At 35.4% G+C, this 14693-nt stretch overlaps 3 protein-coding genes across 8 annotated transcripts; 1 reads left to right on the top strand and 2 right to left on the bottom strand.

The window, feature by feature from the left end:
- Nucleotides 1–1281: 1281 nt before the first annotated feature.
- On the top strand, nucleotides 1282–4790 carry LOC107021096. 2 transcript variants are annotated; one of them, XM_015221689.2, is made up of 5 exons: nucleotides 1282–1417; nucleotides 2325–2567; nucleotides 3681–3812; nucleotides 3918–4034; nucleotides 4105–4790. In XM_015221689.2, exons 2-5 carry the CDS (start codon nucleotides 2325–2327, stop codon nucleotides 4432–4434), a joined length of 822 nt encoding a protein of 273 aa, XP_015077175.1. In that variant the 5' UTR covers nucleotides 1282–1417; the 3' UTR covers nucleotides 4435–4790. The 2 variants fall into 2 exon arrangements, with proteins under 2 accessions (XP_015077175.1, XP_027773367.1); XM_027917566.1 differs by lacking the exon at nucleotides 1282–1417 and adding an exon at nucleotides 1468–2230.
- A 153-nt stretch (nucleotides 4791–4943) lies between these two features.
- Nucleotides 4944–8651, bottom strand: LOC107023665 (omega-amidase, chloroplastic-like). Of its 5 annotated transcripts, none has more exons than XM_027917562.1 (10): nucleotides 8499–8651; nucleotides 8310–8426; nucleotides 6895–7116; nucleotides 6576–6675; nucleotides 6122–6196; nucleotides 5966–6044; nucleotides 5768–5882; nucleotides 5594–5674; nucleotides 5424–5506; nucleotides 4944–5342 (listed from the first exon to the last, which is right to left on the bottom strand). In XM_027917562.1, the coding sequence occupies exons 1-10, from the start codon at nucleotides 8559–8561 to the stop codon at nucleotides 5261–5263; spliced, it is 1017 nt and encodes a 338-aa protein (XP_027773363.1). In that variant the 5' UTR covers nucleotides 8562–8651; the 3' UTR covers nucleotides 4944–5260. The 5 variants fall into 5 exon arrangements, with proteins under 5 accessions (XP_027773363.1, XP_015079912.1, XP_027773364.1 ...); XM_015224426.2 differs by having other exon boundaries at nucleotides 5768–5783; XM_027917563.1 differs by having other exon boundaries at nucleotides 6895–7001; nucleotides 8333–8426.
- A 601-nt stretch (nucleotides 8652–9252) lies between these two features.
- LOC107023664 (putative methylesterase 12, chloroplastic) lies at nucleotides 9253–14121 on the bottom strand. The gene is made up of 5 exons (XM_015224424.1): nucleotides 13460–14121; nucleotides 12327–12566; nucleotides 12090–12233; nucleotides 10981–11115; nucleotides 9253–9818 (listed from the first exon to the last, which is right to left on the bottom strand). Exons 1-5 carry the CDS (start codon nucleotides 13718–13720, stop codon nucleotides 9546–9548), a joined length of 1053 nt encoding a protein of 350 aa, XP_015079910.1. The 5' UTR covers nucleotides 13721–14121; the 3' UTR covers nucleotides 9253–9545.
- Nucleotides 14122–14693: the final 572 nt, after the last annotated feature.

Raw genomic sequence — 14693 nt, 5'->3', positions numbered from 1 at the left:
TATAAAACTGTTAATTCAATTTGAAACTTTAAATTCAATATAAACTTTAAGATATAAATTTAATTTCAAACTTATATAAAGTTATAAACTTTAAAGTTTTCAATTGAATTTTTAATATAAATATATAATATTATATAATAATTAAAATAATTAAAAAAAAAATGGAAAAACCGGTAAGACCCGGTTCCAAACCGGTCCAACCCGGTTCCAAACCGGTTACTAACGGACCGGGCGGAACAGGGACACTTTTCCGGTAAAACCGGTCCGGTAAAATCCGGTACCGGTAAGAAAATCCGGTAAGAAAAAACCGGTACCGGTCCGGTTACCGATAAAACCGGTCCTGTTGACCCGGTCCTGTCCGTTTGCCAGTCTTAGTTTATACTATATGATTGCTAAAAGGTTTATGTTAAAGGAAGTGAGCACCCACAACCTTTAAATCCTAGATCCGCCACTGGTGTTTGTTAATATAGGGGTTAAGAAACACTAATTTAATTTGAAATATGTGACATAGTGATTCAAACTAGTATCGAGATGTAGATTGGACATCGTTGGGAAGAAGTAACTTGAGCCACTAAACTATTTGTGATTCTTTTTTAGGCAAAAGACAGAAATCACATACTTTTAAGGTAAAATTACCATTTGTCCCTTTTAAGTTTATAATGACAAAAATGCCTCAAATGATACAATAATATAAGTGTTGATACATTAATCTGATGCGCGAGATACATTAATTGTTAAGTAAGATATATTACATTTTATACATGATACACTAATTTGATGTACATTTTATACACGATACATTAATTTGATGCGCGAAATACATTAATTTGATGCACGAGATACATTAACTTGATGCGCGAGATACATTAATTTATTGCACGAGATACATTAATCCGATGTGTAAAAATAAGAGATTTTGAGAATTTGTAAAACTAATAGAGAATAATGGTAATAAAAGAACTTAACGGTGGAATTTCTATCATTTATCCTTCTTTTTTAGATGGTTTCAAAAGAAAGAAAAAACTATATACCTTTTTATCTAAGATTTTCTTTGAATCTATATGTCCAATTTTATGTGACCTATTTGAAGTATGAATACAGTAACAAGGAATCAATGTCCAAAATTACGTCACCTTTATTTTTTGGGACGATAAGAATACCTCTTTAATAAATATATAAGGGCTTAAGTGTAAGTATTCCAATCTTTAGGGGTCAAAGTGATATTCTACCCTTTCGTGACAGCCTTAAATAGTCTGCCAAGCCAACCCGATTCATATTCAATAGAATTTCTGTTAAAGGCCCAAACCCCCTTCTCCCCGATCATTGCTCTCTGTTAATCGACGCCGTGGTCGAGTCCCGCCGTCCGTCGCGGACGTTTTCTCCGGCTAATTCTTCATCTCTATCGTGTCTATCCAAGGTCAAGACCATATCTTTTTGTGTTTGTTGTCTTTTTTTTGGAAGCTTATTTCTTGTGCTTCTTATTGCGATTGGGCCTGAATAGAGCGAATTGGTTACAGAGGATTCACATAGGGAATCCAAACTAGTTTTGGATTCAGATTTAGTTGCTTAATCGAACGATTGAATCACTGTTTCGATTGGGCAGGAATAGAAAAAGGAAATAGGTCAAGAATATTACTGATTCGTAGAGTCCATTTTTTCTGGAAACGAAATACTGTATATATGATTTAAACGGTGATGTTTTAGAGATAATTTGATGATACATATAGCATTCTACATGATGTGATTTTACCCTGCTGTGTATACTAACGTGTAGTTCTTATAGTTCAAAGACAAATAATGGGACATTTATTAGATAACAGTATTAACCAGTTCTCTATGAGAAAGAGAGAGAGACTTGGGGTACCTGATGACTATGTTGACAAAGCAAAAGTATGAAGAAAGTTATTGAATTGTCATGTGATTCTGATATACCTCAGTGCAAAACAGGATGAAGTGACTTCTTTGTTGAACTTAAACATATTGTTAGTATACATTGGGTGTTAAAGTGTTATACTTCCTAAATGATGTTGATTGGAATGTTTGTTCCTTAATACAAGTTGATGCATCTTTGGATGACTTGAAAAGAAAAGTAGGGAAGGTTCTTGAGAAGAGGGATTGTATAAGTTGGCCACTTTTTGACGGAAGAAATTCACTTTTTATAAATCTGTGTCGAGTTGCAGAAAATACCTCAAGTTACGAGGGGAAGCTACTTCTGGAAAAACTTGTACTTGTTAGGATTCTTCATTCACTCAGTTATGCAGTGGTTTGTTTAATGTCTTTGCCTGGCTAGCATTTTCTTATGGAAGCTTTCTATTGTTTACCAGATGGCATCACTTCAAGAAAGCTTGCAAAGGTTCAAGAAGCAGCAAGAGAAGTGCCAAGCTATTACTAGTATGGCTGCCAGAGCAGGACCTTCCAAGGGAGCTCCTCCAAGACCAGCTAATGCAAAACCTCCTGCACCTGCAGTCAAATTTTCAAATGACACGGAAAGGCTCCAGCATATAAATACTATAAGGAAAGGGCCTGTTGGGTCTCAGATGAAACGTGTCATAGACTTGCTTCTGGAGGTATATGGCCACCACTTCTTTTCTCATTGTTTTTCAATCCCTCATTAATTATATTTCTAAATTAAAAGAGCTATGATGCAGCTAATTTAACTTAGCACCTAGAAGCAAGTGTCAAAACTGCTAAATCTCTAAATTTATCCCACAGCGAAATAGCTTAGGATTAAGCTACCGACAGAGTTAGAACTAAGGAGCAATTTAACTTTGCTTACTGGTTGGCAGTCAAAACTTATTATCTGGTTGAGATCAGATCGATGACCTTGTGGCAATTGTCCTAGATCTATGACTAGGTCTACCACTGAGGACTCGTGCGATGTTGGATGGTGCAATTTATTTGATCCAAAGTGCTTTTATTGGGGCACATCAAACAAGAAATGGACAGATGTTCTAAATACTGCAGTTTCAGTGGAGGGCTTTTGATGTTCTGGGAATTATTTTTGAGGGATGTCTCATGTAGTTTGTTCTACTATCGTATATTTATTTCATCCCGTGTTGGAGTAGTACAAATGTTTAATCCTATTACAAGATAGTTCAAGTTTCTAGAGTATCAACCATTTATTAGTAGTTGCAAGATCTACTTGAAGCTAGAGGTGGATGCTTGCATTATTAGCTGGAGTAATGGATTTGGTGATTATGATTTATCTCTTCTTTTAGCAGGACATATGTAATTAACTAAATATCATGTGAATTGACTTCAGGGTGCCATATTTCCTACCTGGCACTACAGCACAACCGCATAAGTCATATCCGGCCGTTTTTCGTCTTTTAGCTTCAAGTTGCTAGATTTATTTGTGTATAATATTGTTTCGTTCTTCTTCCTTGATGCTACTGGACATTAACTACGTAGAATTACCGCAAAATTAAGACACCAAATGTGCTTAATACAACAGTAATGATGGCTGAATCGAGAACTGATTCAGCACTAATCTGTAGGTTCTTAATAATTCGAAAATCTGACATGGTCATTCCCCAGGAATTTTGTGTAACTCTCCATTTTAGCTGGATTCTCCACCTTGATTAACAGTGTCTTGTCTTGTTATCTTATAGGGAACTGTGACATATTCTGTAGTCGTAGTACTTGTAATATTGATAACTAATTAATTTCCATACATGCAGACAAGGCAAGCTTTCACACCAGAACAGATCAATGAAGCATGTTATGTTGATTTAATTGGCAATAAAGCTGTGTTTGACAGTTTGAGGAAAAACGTCAAAGTATATTATGATGGCAATCGCTTTTCTTATAAGGTAAATTAAGTTCTTAATTGTACTCCTCTGTCTTTAAGTCATTTGTAATCAACTCTGAATCTGTGCGTCTTTAGTAACATAAATTCACTTATTATTTGTCAACAGTCGAAACATGCTCTGAAAAATAAAGAGCAACTACTTATCTTGATAAGAAAATTCCCTGAGGGTATTGCTGTTATCGACCTCAAGGATGCATACCCGACTGTCATGGAGGACCTGCAGGTATTTCTCATACCAAGCTACTTTTGAGTTATTTGCTTTCAATGTACTGATACACAGGTATTTCCTATAGGCTCTCAAAGGTGCTGGTCAAATATGGCTGCTGTCAAATTTTGACTCCCAGGAAGACATCGCCTTCCCAAATGATCCACGAGTACCCATTAAGGTTGATGATGATTTGAAACAGCTATTCAGAGGTATTGAATTACCACGTGACATGCTTGATATCGAAAGGGATCTGCAGAAGAACGGGATGAAACCTGCTACAAACACTGCAAAGAGAAGGGCAATGGCACAAGTCCATGGCATTGCTCCCAAGCCCAAAACCAAAAAGAAGAAGCATGAGATTAGCAAGAGGACTAAGCTTACAAATGCTCATCTTCCAGAACTCTTCAAACTTTAGATATCTATTGGTTCATAAACTTCTCCCGAATAGAAAAGAAGCACTGGAGTTCCTCCTCTCCTTTCCAGATTCTGTTGTCTAGTGACTGAGCCTTAAATACCTAATGCTTTACCATACGTCTAGCATGAAGAGTTCTTTACGAATGGTTAAAGTCTTGGTGTTCGGTTTCTATTCACAAGGTTGTGTTTTGTTTTTACTGACCTGTTAAACTTGGGGGTGGGAATATGATACTAATAATTTGTGATTTTATTACTGACTTGGGGTTTTGGACCATCACATTGTTATGTTCATGAAGATCAACATCATTTTGTATCATATTGTTTGATATCAATATATATTACGATTAAAATTAGTAACTTGATGAGGCAACTCAAGAGATTTGCACATTTATTAGTTTCAGCTGCGAAAATTCTTTGCAACTTTGTGTACACCACGTTATGATAACGGCTATTTGTGGACTGGTCTATGTTAGCCACCAAGACAAAACTAGAAGAATTAGACAACAATAGTTGCAACAAAGATAGATGATCTTCTTGAATGATTACTGAGTAAGCATTGGATTTTACAATGATTAGGAATAACAATATGATTGATCGAGGGTTCAAACTGTGGAAACAAGTCTCTTCCAAATGATAAGTGTCTTGAAGAGATGCCAAACTTTACCAGATTTGTTAACTAGTGTCTTTTGGAATGACCATAAAAAGAAGATACAACCATGATTGCCAACAAAATAAGCAAAACAACTTTCTTGGTAAGAACTCCCACAGTAACCTATTTCAGAACTATGATATGCTAGCTGATCAAGATGTCCTGCTCTTAAAGCCTCTTAGGAGTTGAGACTTTCTCTGAGCAAGTCTACGAATTGATAGATGTCGTTGCGCTTCTGGCTCTCCAAAGGGAGGCTTTCCCTGCACGAGCTTTGAAAAAAGTGAGAAAAAAGAAGTAAAGATCTACTAATAATCGATCTTTAAAACGAGATGATGCATCACCTTGTCCATTGAATCGCAGCATAATCAATTTCAGCAATTAGAACTGCTTCCTCATGCCCGGTGGTTGCAATAATTTTACCCATCTGCTAACCAGAAAAACAAAGAGCTCTTTGATTGTTCTATACAGACCTCTGCAATCCAAAGTAACTACTAGTAATATCATAACATACCGGTCCAACCACAGTGGAGTGACCCCATATCATGTAGCTACTGGCTGAATCTCGAGACGGGGAGCAAGATGCCACATAAAGCTACGAAAAATGCAGTGAACATGCTTCACGACAGGGAGCAGGATGCCACATAAAGACAAAGAGGACTATCATCATAAATCAACATGGTATTACCTGGTTATCTACTGCCCTGTAAAATCGGAGTTGAATGAGCAATAAGAATACAGCACACAACTTTGCAAATTCGGAGTTTCTGATTTTATAAGTGTGTGCAACTGCATTGGTCGCTCTTTAATGAAATATACTAAAGAACTTCAGAAAACCTTTATTGGTGAACTCTATTCACAACTACACGAAACAGAATCATCTTGCCTTGTTCTTTGCTCCAGCTCCCATAGGGTCGCCCCAGTACTCATGTTGAATGCTCCAGGGTAACATATTAAATGAGCACCTGATTCTCATATGAAAATTAAAGAGAACAATTAGTTCAACAGGATTACTAACTACTTAAACATGTAACCACAGTACCTCGGGCACTATACGACATTGCGAGCTCAGGAAATCGTATATCATGACAAATTCCTATTCCGATGCGTCCAAAATCTGCAGATTGAAGTTTTCTGATATAAGATTTGTAGAAGTACAGTTTCAAGTAGGAAGACTAGAAGGGAAATTAAAGAAAGAATCTTAGTGCGAGCTGAAACTACTAGCAACACAAGTTTGGCCGAAAAAAATGAGACCTAAATCAGAATTGTGCAGGTAGAGAAAATGTCAACATGTATGACTATGCCAGATGCAGGAACAACAGTTGCTCATTTTTCTGCTAATATTTTGAGATTCCTGATGCAGAAAATGTCAATAATTTTCACATGCAGATAGACAGAAGAATTGTATCATATCTTCAAGGACCTATGGAACATACTAAAACTGTAAGCTTACCAAACTTAGCGGTCAATGCATTAAGCAGGAAACAGTTGCCTACCTGTATCAACAACTGTAGGCTTCTCTCCTGCGGAAATGTTGTCTGATTCCTTAAATTGAACTTCTCCTGGCAGTGGCTTACCCATGTCAAACAAATGTATCTGCGGAAAGGCATTGCACAATTACATTTCTAGTTCATCTTGCTATTCTCTTCATCCAATCACCTGTTTTAACTTCTTTTTGGTGCAACCAATGTTTATCATTATATTCATTCTTTCACTTTCGTAAAGCATTTGAGAACTAGCTTAAGACTAATCAGAAAAGTGAAAGATGTGTTCTTTGTTATAGACTTTTCTATCTTCTAATTAGAAAAAGCTTACTTTTCTGTGCTTAGCCTTCAACTCTCCATTAGGCCCAAACACAGGGCAGCTATTGTACAGATGACCGGCATCCTTTTCCGGAATCGATCCACCTATAATGGTGACTCCTAAGGAAGAAGCCACTTCAGATAACATAAGCAATGACGGGGCACTGTCTATATCGCTGAAGTCCTCAGCAAACTTTGCGAACAAGTCAGTTGAATAAGGGCAATTCCACATTTCCTACAACAAATTATTGAAATACACAGAATCTCACATCCAACATTGCTATTAAGATATACACTTTGACCATATGTTTTCAATCTTCAGATAGGAACTTCTTTAGGCTGATACTTTCCGAACTTATGAGAGTTCATATGAAGTTTCATTCTTAAAACTATAGCGGAAAAGAAGACAAAGAACTGCCAACAGCGTCAAACGTTATTCTGGAAATAATAACAATGTGCTAGTCAACATGTTAAGGTCAAATCACTATGCTAGACTTCCACAGTGAATAAACAAAGACTAAAAGAGGTAAAAGGCATGGAATGATCTAAAACCAAAAATATAACAAACTTCTTTTAGAATTTAAGTTTTATACACTATCAGGGTAAATAATTGCAGAGTCAAATTACTTAAAACCAACTGCGGCTTAAATGTCTTGCGAAGTGCATGTTGTTAACATATGCAACAGTGTCAGATTTGTTAAAATTGGACAAATTGCAACATGCAACTTTTTACATTTAGTTCATAAATCAGCATGAGATTTATCAAAAGAAATTATGTAAAAGAAAAAAAGAAAAAGGAGGTTCAAAAACAACGAAAACACGAGAGAAGCTGAAGAATGATTGTGTTAATTCGTTGATTCAAATCCATAATAATACAACGGTATTCATATACAAGAGAAATATTCTACACTTAATGTAAATCCTACAAATGAATCAATCTACTTAATATTCTACAACTAATGCTACACAACATTCTACACTAAATGTTATAGTACATACTACTATATGGAGAATACCTTAATATAGATCCTAAAAGATATTTTTCTATCTGTCCACCATGCTACCAAGCTCAGGTTAACAATAATAAGTAGTGATATTTAGGTTGTATTTCGGTATGGAAGTTGGTCAAAACTTTTGGGAAATAAGTTGCTTGAGAATGAGGAAAACAACTTCCTTGATAGAATTAGGGAAAACAAGCTTCACATGTGACATTCAACATTGATTGTGTTCTCTCCGCCCTCCAACTCAACTCATCTTCACCTCCATCCTCACCACCCATGCCCCCGTATTTCTCTAAATTATATACAAATACTTCTAGGCTAAGTAAAACCCCTTGTTATTATGTTCCTGAAAGAAACATTCTCCTTCATACGGAAAACACCCTTTAAAGCTAAAATTAAAAAGAGTTTATTGGAAAAGGCTACTCACAGGCAAAAGTATAAGACTTGCACCTTGTTCTGCAGCAGCTTGAATCAGACTACGAGCATTGAAGATGTTTGCACTCTTCTCTGTGGTAACTTTCAGCTGACAAATTCCAATCTTGAACTGTTTTTATTAAAAAAAAATGTCATGTTTTGGATGGAGAAACCAAAAGGGTATTTTAAAAGAAAAACAGACCTGTGTTATTTTGGGAATTTGCAGTGGAGCAGAGATTAAGGACTGAACAGCAACTGTTGCCATGGAAGTACAGATTTAGTGGGAAATGAGAGTCAACAATATGGGAAGGTGATGGTGAAGGGCACTATACATTTTGTCTGGCCCTAATTATTATTAATGGAATAATACTATTCATTAATGATGCCAAAAGAAAAATTAATAATGGGACTGAGACAAACTCTCAAATTGTTATCCAAAAAAAAAAAGAAAAAACGTTATAGTTTGAATTTTTATGAGGTTAATGACATGTATATATCTTAATTTAACTCTTTAAGATTTGATTATTAGTTGTGAAATATTATTATCTTAACAGATTAAAGAGAGGTAATAATAATAATAAAATCTTAATTTGACTCTTCATGTTGTCACATGTTCAAAACAGTTTCTGCCCCCATACAGATAATTCATATTACTAACCTCGATTAACTTGGACTTGAAGCATAATTATTTGGTGTTGTAATAACAAAGGAAATCTTAAAATAAAAGTATCCTTTGTTTTTGGCTAAATCAGTCATATATGCACGAGTTGAGGACTTGAAAAGACTCCATTCGATCAAAGGTCATTACACCATGTGCGGAGCCAAGGGTCGCAAGCAGTTCATTAGAAACGTAACAGACACACAATATAAAACTCTTTGCTCGGATCTCTCACTTCCAACCTAAAGATTCTGAATTTGAATCAATAAGAGAGTAAAAAAGTGAAAGCTCAATGAAATGAGTGTTCACGTGGGCAATGAATTGAACTACTAAGATAATTTATTAACACAAATGTATCATATTTCAACTCAAGTCAAATTGCTATCTCAGCTGTAACTCTACAAGAAGAATATTTCAACTATGACCAATGCCTAAAATGTTAAAACTGAAATAAAATATGAAAATGAATATAAAACAAGCTGAGCCATTCTCCTCTTCTGTACAACCAACAACCTCATGGATTCTACAGCCTCCATAAGAATCAATGAAGCCACTCTTGCAATGAAAGAAACTCCACCAGAGAAATTAACATCATGGAATCTGCGCAATTTCAACCAAAATCTTATGCAGTGACTGTGGCTTCGAGAAGAATGGAGAATGGTCACTGCCTTTGATCTTGAAAACCCCTTCAGGTGGGTTCACCCTCACAAGCTTTTCTTGGACATCTGGTGAAAGAGCATGATCATCCAATGTCTGGATATAAAATCTACGACTAGTTCCATACTTTTCAGGTGTCAGTGACAGCTTGTCCATCATCGGGCCAAGAGGAATAGGTCTCATAGAAACCATTGCTAAAGCAACATCCTGCAGTCGTTATATAGTGTGTTAATGATTTATTTTCGTGAAACCTTCTATGTACATTCTCTAACTTCTTGGAAAATGATCTAAAAACATATAGATAGGCAGTAAAATACACACAAGGATTCCTTTGTACTGGATAACTCTGCCACCAAGGAGGATGGAAAGAACCTCCTAATGTTTTTTGTTCTATTTGGCATTTGAACCAAAGACCTCTTGGTTTACCTCCTCTACTTCATTGACCACTAGGCCACACCCTTGGGTGCTTCTTTGACAATAACTTAACTTCTGAAATTGGCTATAATTAAATGTTGAAATCATAATTTACACCAAACTCCGTAGGAAACTGGATCGATTCTGATCCACCGTAGTCAACTTCTCTATGTTACCACAAGAAGTCGATGATCAAAATCCGTAGTGTAAGCATATTCTCCCAGTAAAATTAAGAAAAATAAGCCTCTTCTCAGTTTTATGTATTTTACTTTGAGCTCGTTGAAGTGTTTTCACTACTTTAGTACAACAACGAAAATACTAGTCGAGCTCCAAAAAAACCTTTCATGTTCCATCTTCTACACTTTGATTTGCTTAATTTGGAGTATAAGGAGGTTTTACAGTTCATCTTCTTCTTTTTCGGTTGCGGTGAAAAATAATCATTTCCAATTCTAAAAGGGTTGACTTGTTCTGTGAATTCAAAGCAGGTACAGGCCCAACATTACTTTCTAGAGCTTGTTAACTCAAAAAACATGATCCAAATTCTTGTATAAGTACAACCAGAACTGACATTTATATTGTTGTTCCATTATGTTGCCTATTACCTTTAGGTGATGTATATGACATGACAAACACGCCATCATCAGAAATTTTTCATCATACTGCTGCTCCCACTACCACACACACAGAAGCTGCATTTGTTTGACCAAGCAGTGATGCCTCAGTATTTTTCTGTCGTCATTTCTAGTTTCTACAGTAGTTTCAATTCAAACAGCATAGAACAATGCACTACAAAGCACATTTCCACACATTTTTAAAATTTAAATTATTATCTCGATCAATGAATTATTAAGATTTTATAAATCAATCATTTACCAAGAATGTTGAGCTTTTCCGTATAAGTTATATATATATATATATCAATTATGACTCCTTGCAACTTGTATAAATGAAGTACCTTTGTAGGAGACTGATTGAAATATAGCCCATGCATTTGCTCCTTCTCGAACATGATGCCAGTGGCAGGCTTGTCTTTACCATTCCCATAGGTTAAAAACTTAGACTCCTGAGTGAAAAGCTCTGCGGACCCAAGCTGCAAAAGTATCAACATGAAAACATCAAATTGGAGAGAAGAGATATAAAATAATTATTGGTACTAGAAGAAACTTTCAGCAGCAGATCTATTTTTGAGACCAAACAAATCCTTAATGAGCTCAAATGGATAGGTTATAATGAATGACAACTAATCCGCCAGTAATTTTGCAATATACATCTGCAAGACTGCAATGTCTTTAAACATCATGAATCATGCATGAAGAAGATTGCGGCATGGTTAATTCAAAACTCAATACAATTCCTACATCAGTTTACAGTGAGGTTGTCACTCATTCCCATCCTCAGCAGATTATAATGCAATAAGATTTCAAATATATATGCAAGCATATTAACCAGCCAGTAGAATGCTGATTTGGGATGTGGACTGAACTGATGAGGCAACAGTCCCTATCAGACATTCACCCCTTATTGTACTTGGTCTTATTCTTACCTTTTGAGCTCCAATCTATGTACAAGCCCCTAATTTTGTTAATGTATATAAATTGGGTCAGATATTCTGAAACTAGCAAAATTCCTATTGTACCTACATGACCAGAGATCAGGAATTTGCATTCAATTACTTGCTATGCAGTTTGGTGCTATTTTTGTCGTGCTTAAGAACTACAGAGTTTCAAATGACAGTTTATTGACCTCCTATTTCTGGATCACGGCCTCACACATTCGTATATTTTTCTCTTGAAAAATTCTTAACTTCAACCACTCCATGTGACAAAACAAGAATTTCATACAAAACATCATAACATAAACAGTGCTTTCTGAAGGCATTCCCACAAACAATGTTCGTGAAATACCGGGAGCAACTCTGCTGCTAAACAAAGTACTTTTAAAACATGCAGTTTAGAAAGTGCAACTACTAAATAATTCAACAGGTTTCCCAATCGAAGTCAGAATAAATGGTTGGTAACCATCCTTGGTAATTAATGAAATATATGGAAAATAAGGGATGCGTACCTCTTCAGCGAACACATCAAAAGGCCTCTGACCATCAGATACCATCGTGGCACAAAGAAATACTGCTTTTGCAATTTTAGTTGGGAAATGCTCTAAGGCATAGGAAACACAAGCACCTCCAGCACTGTGACCGACCAAAATTACCTAAAGAGGTATATGCATAATGTTTCCAGAATATATATTGCTTGAATTCATAAACGAAAAAAGGACTTGAAACTTAAACCAAATCTATCTTACCTTTTCATCCTCTGGCAAGTTCTCCAGATAATCAATTAATGGTTTTGAGTATGCCTCTAGAGATGTAACATTATTAGTATTTGTCAGATCAATGCCAGATCCAGTGAGATCTAAGGCTGTGGGGACCAATCCTGTTTCCTCCAACAGAGCAATAGTTTTGTACCAACACCAAGCTCCAAATCCTTCTCCATGTATCAAAACAATTTTCTTTGTTTTGATGTTCTCCAAAAATTCTGGTAACTTTACAGCATAAATATCGTAAGGTATTTGCAGTGTCACATGAAAATTTTCTAGAGTTAGCCAAAAAGATAAATGGTTACAGGTTTTCCGTTGTCTCCTTTTCTATATCCTTCTTTTAAGGATATTTCCACTGATTAGGCAACACTAAGATGGATTTGAACTTTTTCAATCACTCTGCTATTTAGCTTGAACTAAATACTTTAAAATATAGGCTTCCTATCAGTGTTATATGTCTCTCCATCTACAGCATGAGTACTTAAAGCTAGTGAGAAGTTCAAAGGTATACTTCCCACAAATATGATTGAAGCCACAAGAATTTCCGCAAACAAAGGGGAAGCACTATAGAAGGAAGGTATTCAAAGATCACTTTGGCAAAATAATATTCAGCAATAACCAAAAATAAGAAGAAAATTAGAAAGGAGAAGAGTGGATCTATTTACTATTCTTTCCATCCATCCATCCATCCATCTGAGTTTCGCAAAAGATATTTGTCCAAATGCGAAAAGCAAAGGACTCTTGTTAAGTCTATAATCAACAGTCTAATAATGAATCTTAGCTGAATAAACCAATTTGGGAGAAAAGGCCAAAAGAGGAGGGGATCAAAACTTTTCACTTTTTTAGCAACAAAAGTACCTTTTGACTTATTTCCTTTTCAGGAGCACTTCAGCAGTATCACGAATCTTTAAGAAAACTATCATATTCATATCCACGAAGCACCAAACTAAAAATAAACAAAGATGTTACTTTTCTGCACTCTGCGGCTCCAAAGAAACTTTCCACTCATACCCATTATAGAATTCAATGTCTTAGTCGAATATATAATAAATTAAAGCAAAAGGGACTCCAAATACTTAAATTAATAGACAAAATTAGGGTTCTAATATAATTAATACCTGTTTGGAACTGGCTTGCTGGTCTGTCAAATCATTGCGACGGCGAGAGCTAGTGGATCCAACACGCCTAGAAATAGACCCATCAAATCTTTGAGACAACTGATGCTGCTGAATTGCCATAGATAAAGCTTGCCTGTGAAGCAACTCCTCTTCCAATAGTGACCTCCTCTTTGATCTCTCCATCCTCCTACTACTCGACCCAACTCCATTTTTCCCAGCTTCTCTTATCTCCTTCTTCGTCATGCACATAGTATTACCCATTTCTCAAAATCCAATTTTGAACAAAACCCAGATGAAATATACACTAAAAGCCTGAAATTCCACAAAATCCCACAAGACCCAGAAGCTATTTCGTCAAAAAGAAGCAGAAAACCTGTAAAATCGGCAGTGTAAATGGAGCTGCAGGTGTACTTGAAAAACGACAGCGTTTTAGAGGTAACAGTAGGTGGAAGTGGAAGGGAGGTGGGGTTTTTAATACATTTGATCGTTGAGAAAAAATCTGTAAAAACAAGTAATATATTCAAAGGAATTCAATGCTTCATTATTTCCTTCTTCTCTCTCTCTGTCATTTTCGAGTTTCTACTTCTGGTTTGCTTTTATCTCTGTGATGTTGAAATTTAGTTTGTGAATTTTTATCCCTGTTGACTTGGAAATTTTGTGTTTTTATTTTAGGGAATATTCACCATTCTGGTATATCAGTAGAATTATTTGCTGTTTAGACTTTTCTTTTTCTACTTTTTGTCTTCTTTTTTTTTTTTTTTTTGGAAGTTCCTTTTTTGTCTCTAAAAAATAGTAGCCAAAAAGAGCTTTACCATCCTAAAATATAAAAGGAAAAAAAAATGAACAAATCATCCTTTACGTTATATAGTACCTTTTTTTTTTTATAAATATAAATTTGAATAGTAGTATAGCTCTTTTTGGATATTATGTTGGATGCTCCTTGGATATTTTTGGTCTGTTTTAAACTTTTAAAATTATACGATTTGAATTAGATTGTGCATGAATTGTTTTGGTTTATTTTTTAAGTCTATCAATTCGATTTATCGATTTTCAATCTGTAAACATATTAAATCGTTATGAAACTATTAAGATTTTAACTTATTAATTATTGATTTACCATTAAAATTGATAACAAAAGATCATTAAAAAAACTTTGAAAACAAAGGTGACAAGCCATGATATTTTATTGGATGATATTTTCCACACTTAGCACCAAATATCTATTTATATATAT

The sequence above is a fragment of the Solanum pennellii genome, chromosome 6 (genome assembly GCF_001406875.1).
Source record: "Solanum pennellii chromosome 6, SPENNV200".
In the NCBI taxonomy this organism is placed as follows: Eukaryota; Viridiplantae; Streptophyta; class Magnoliopsida; order Solanales; family Solanaceae; genus Solanum; species Solanum pennellii.
The sequence above is the reverse complement of the archived record's forward strand: the minus strand, read 5'-3'. Positions and strand labels throughout refer to the sequence as shown.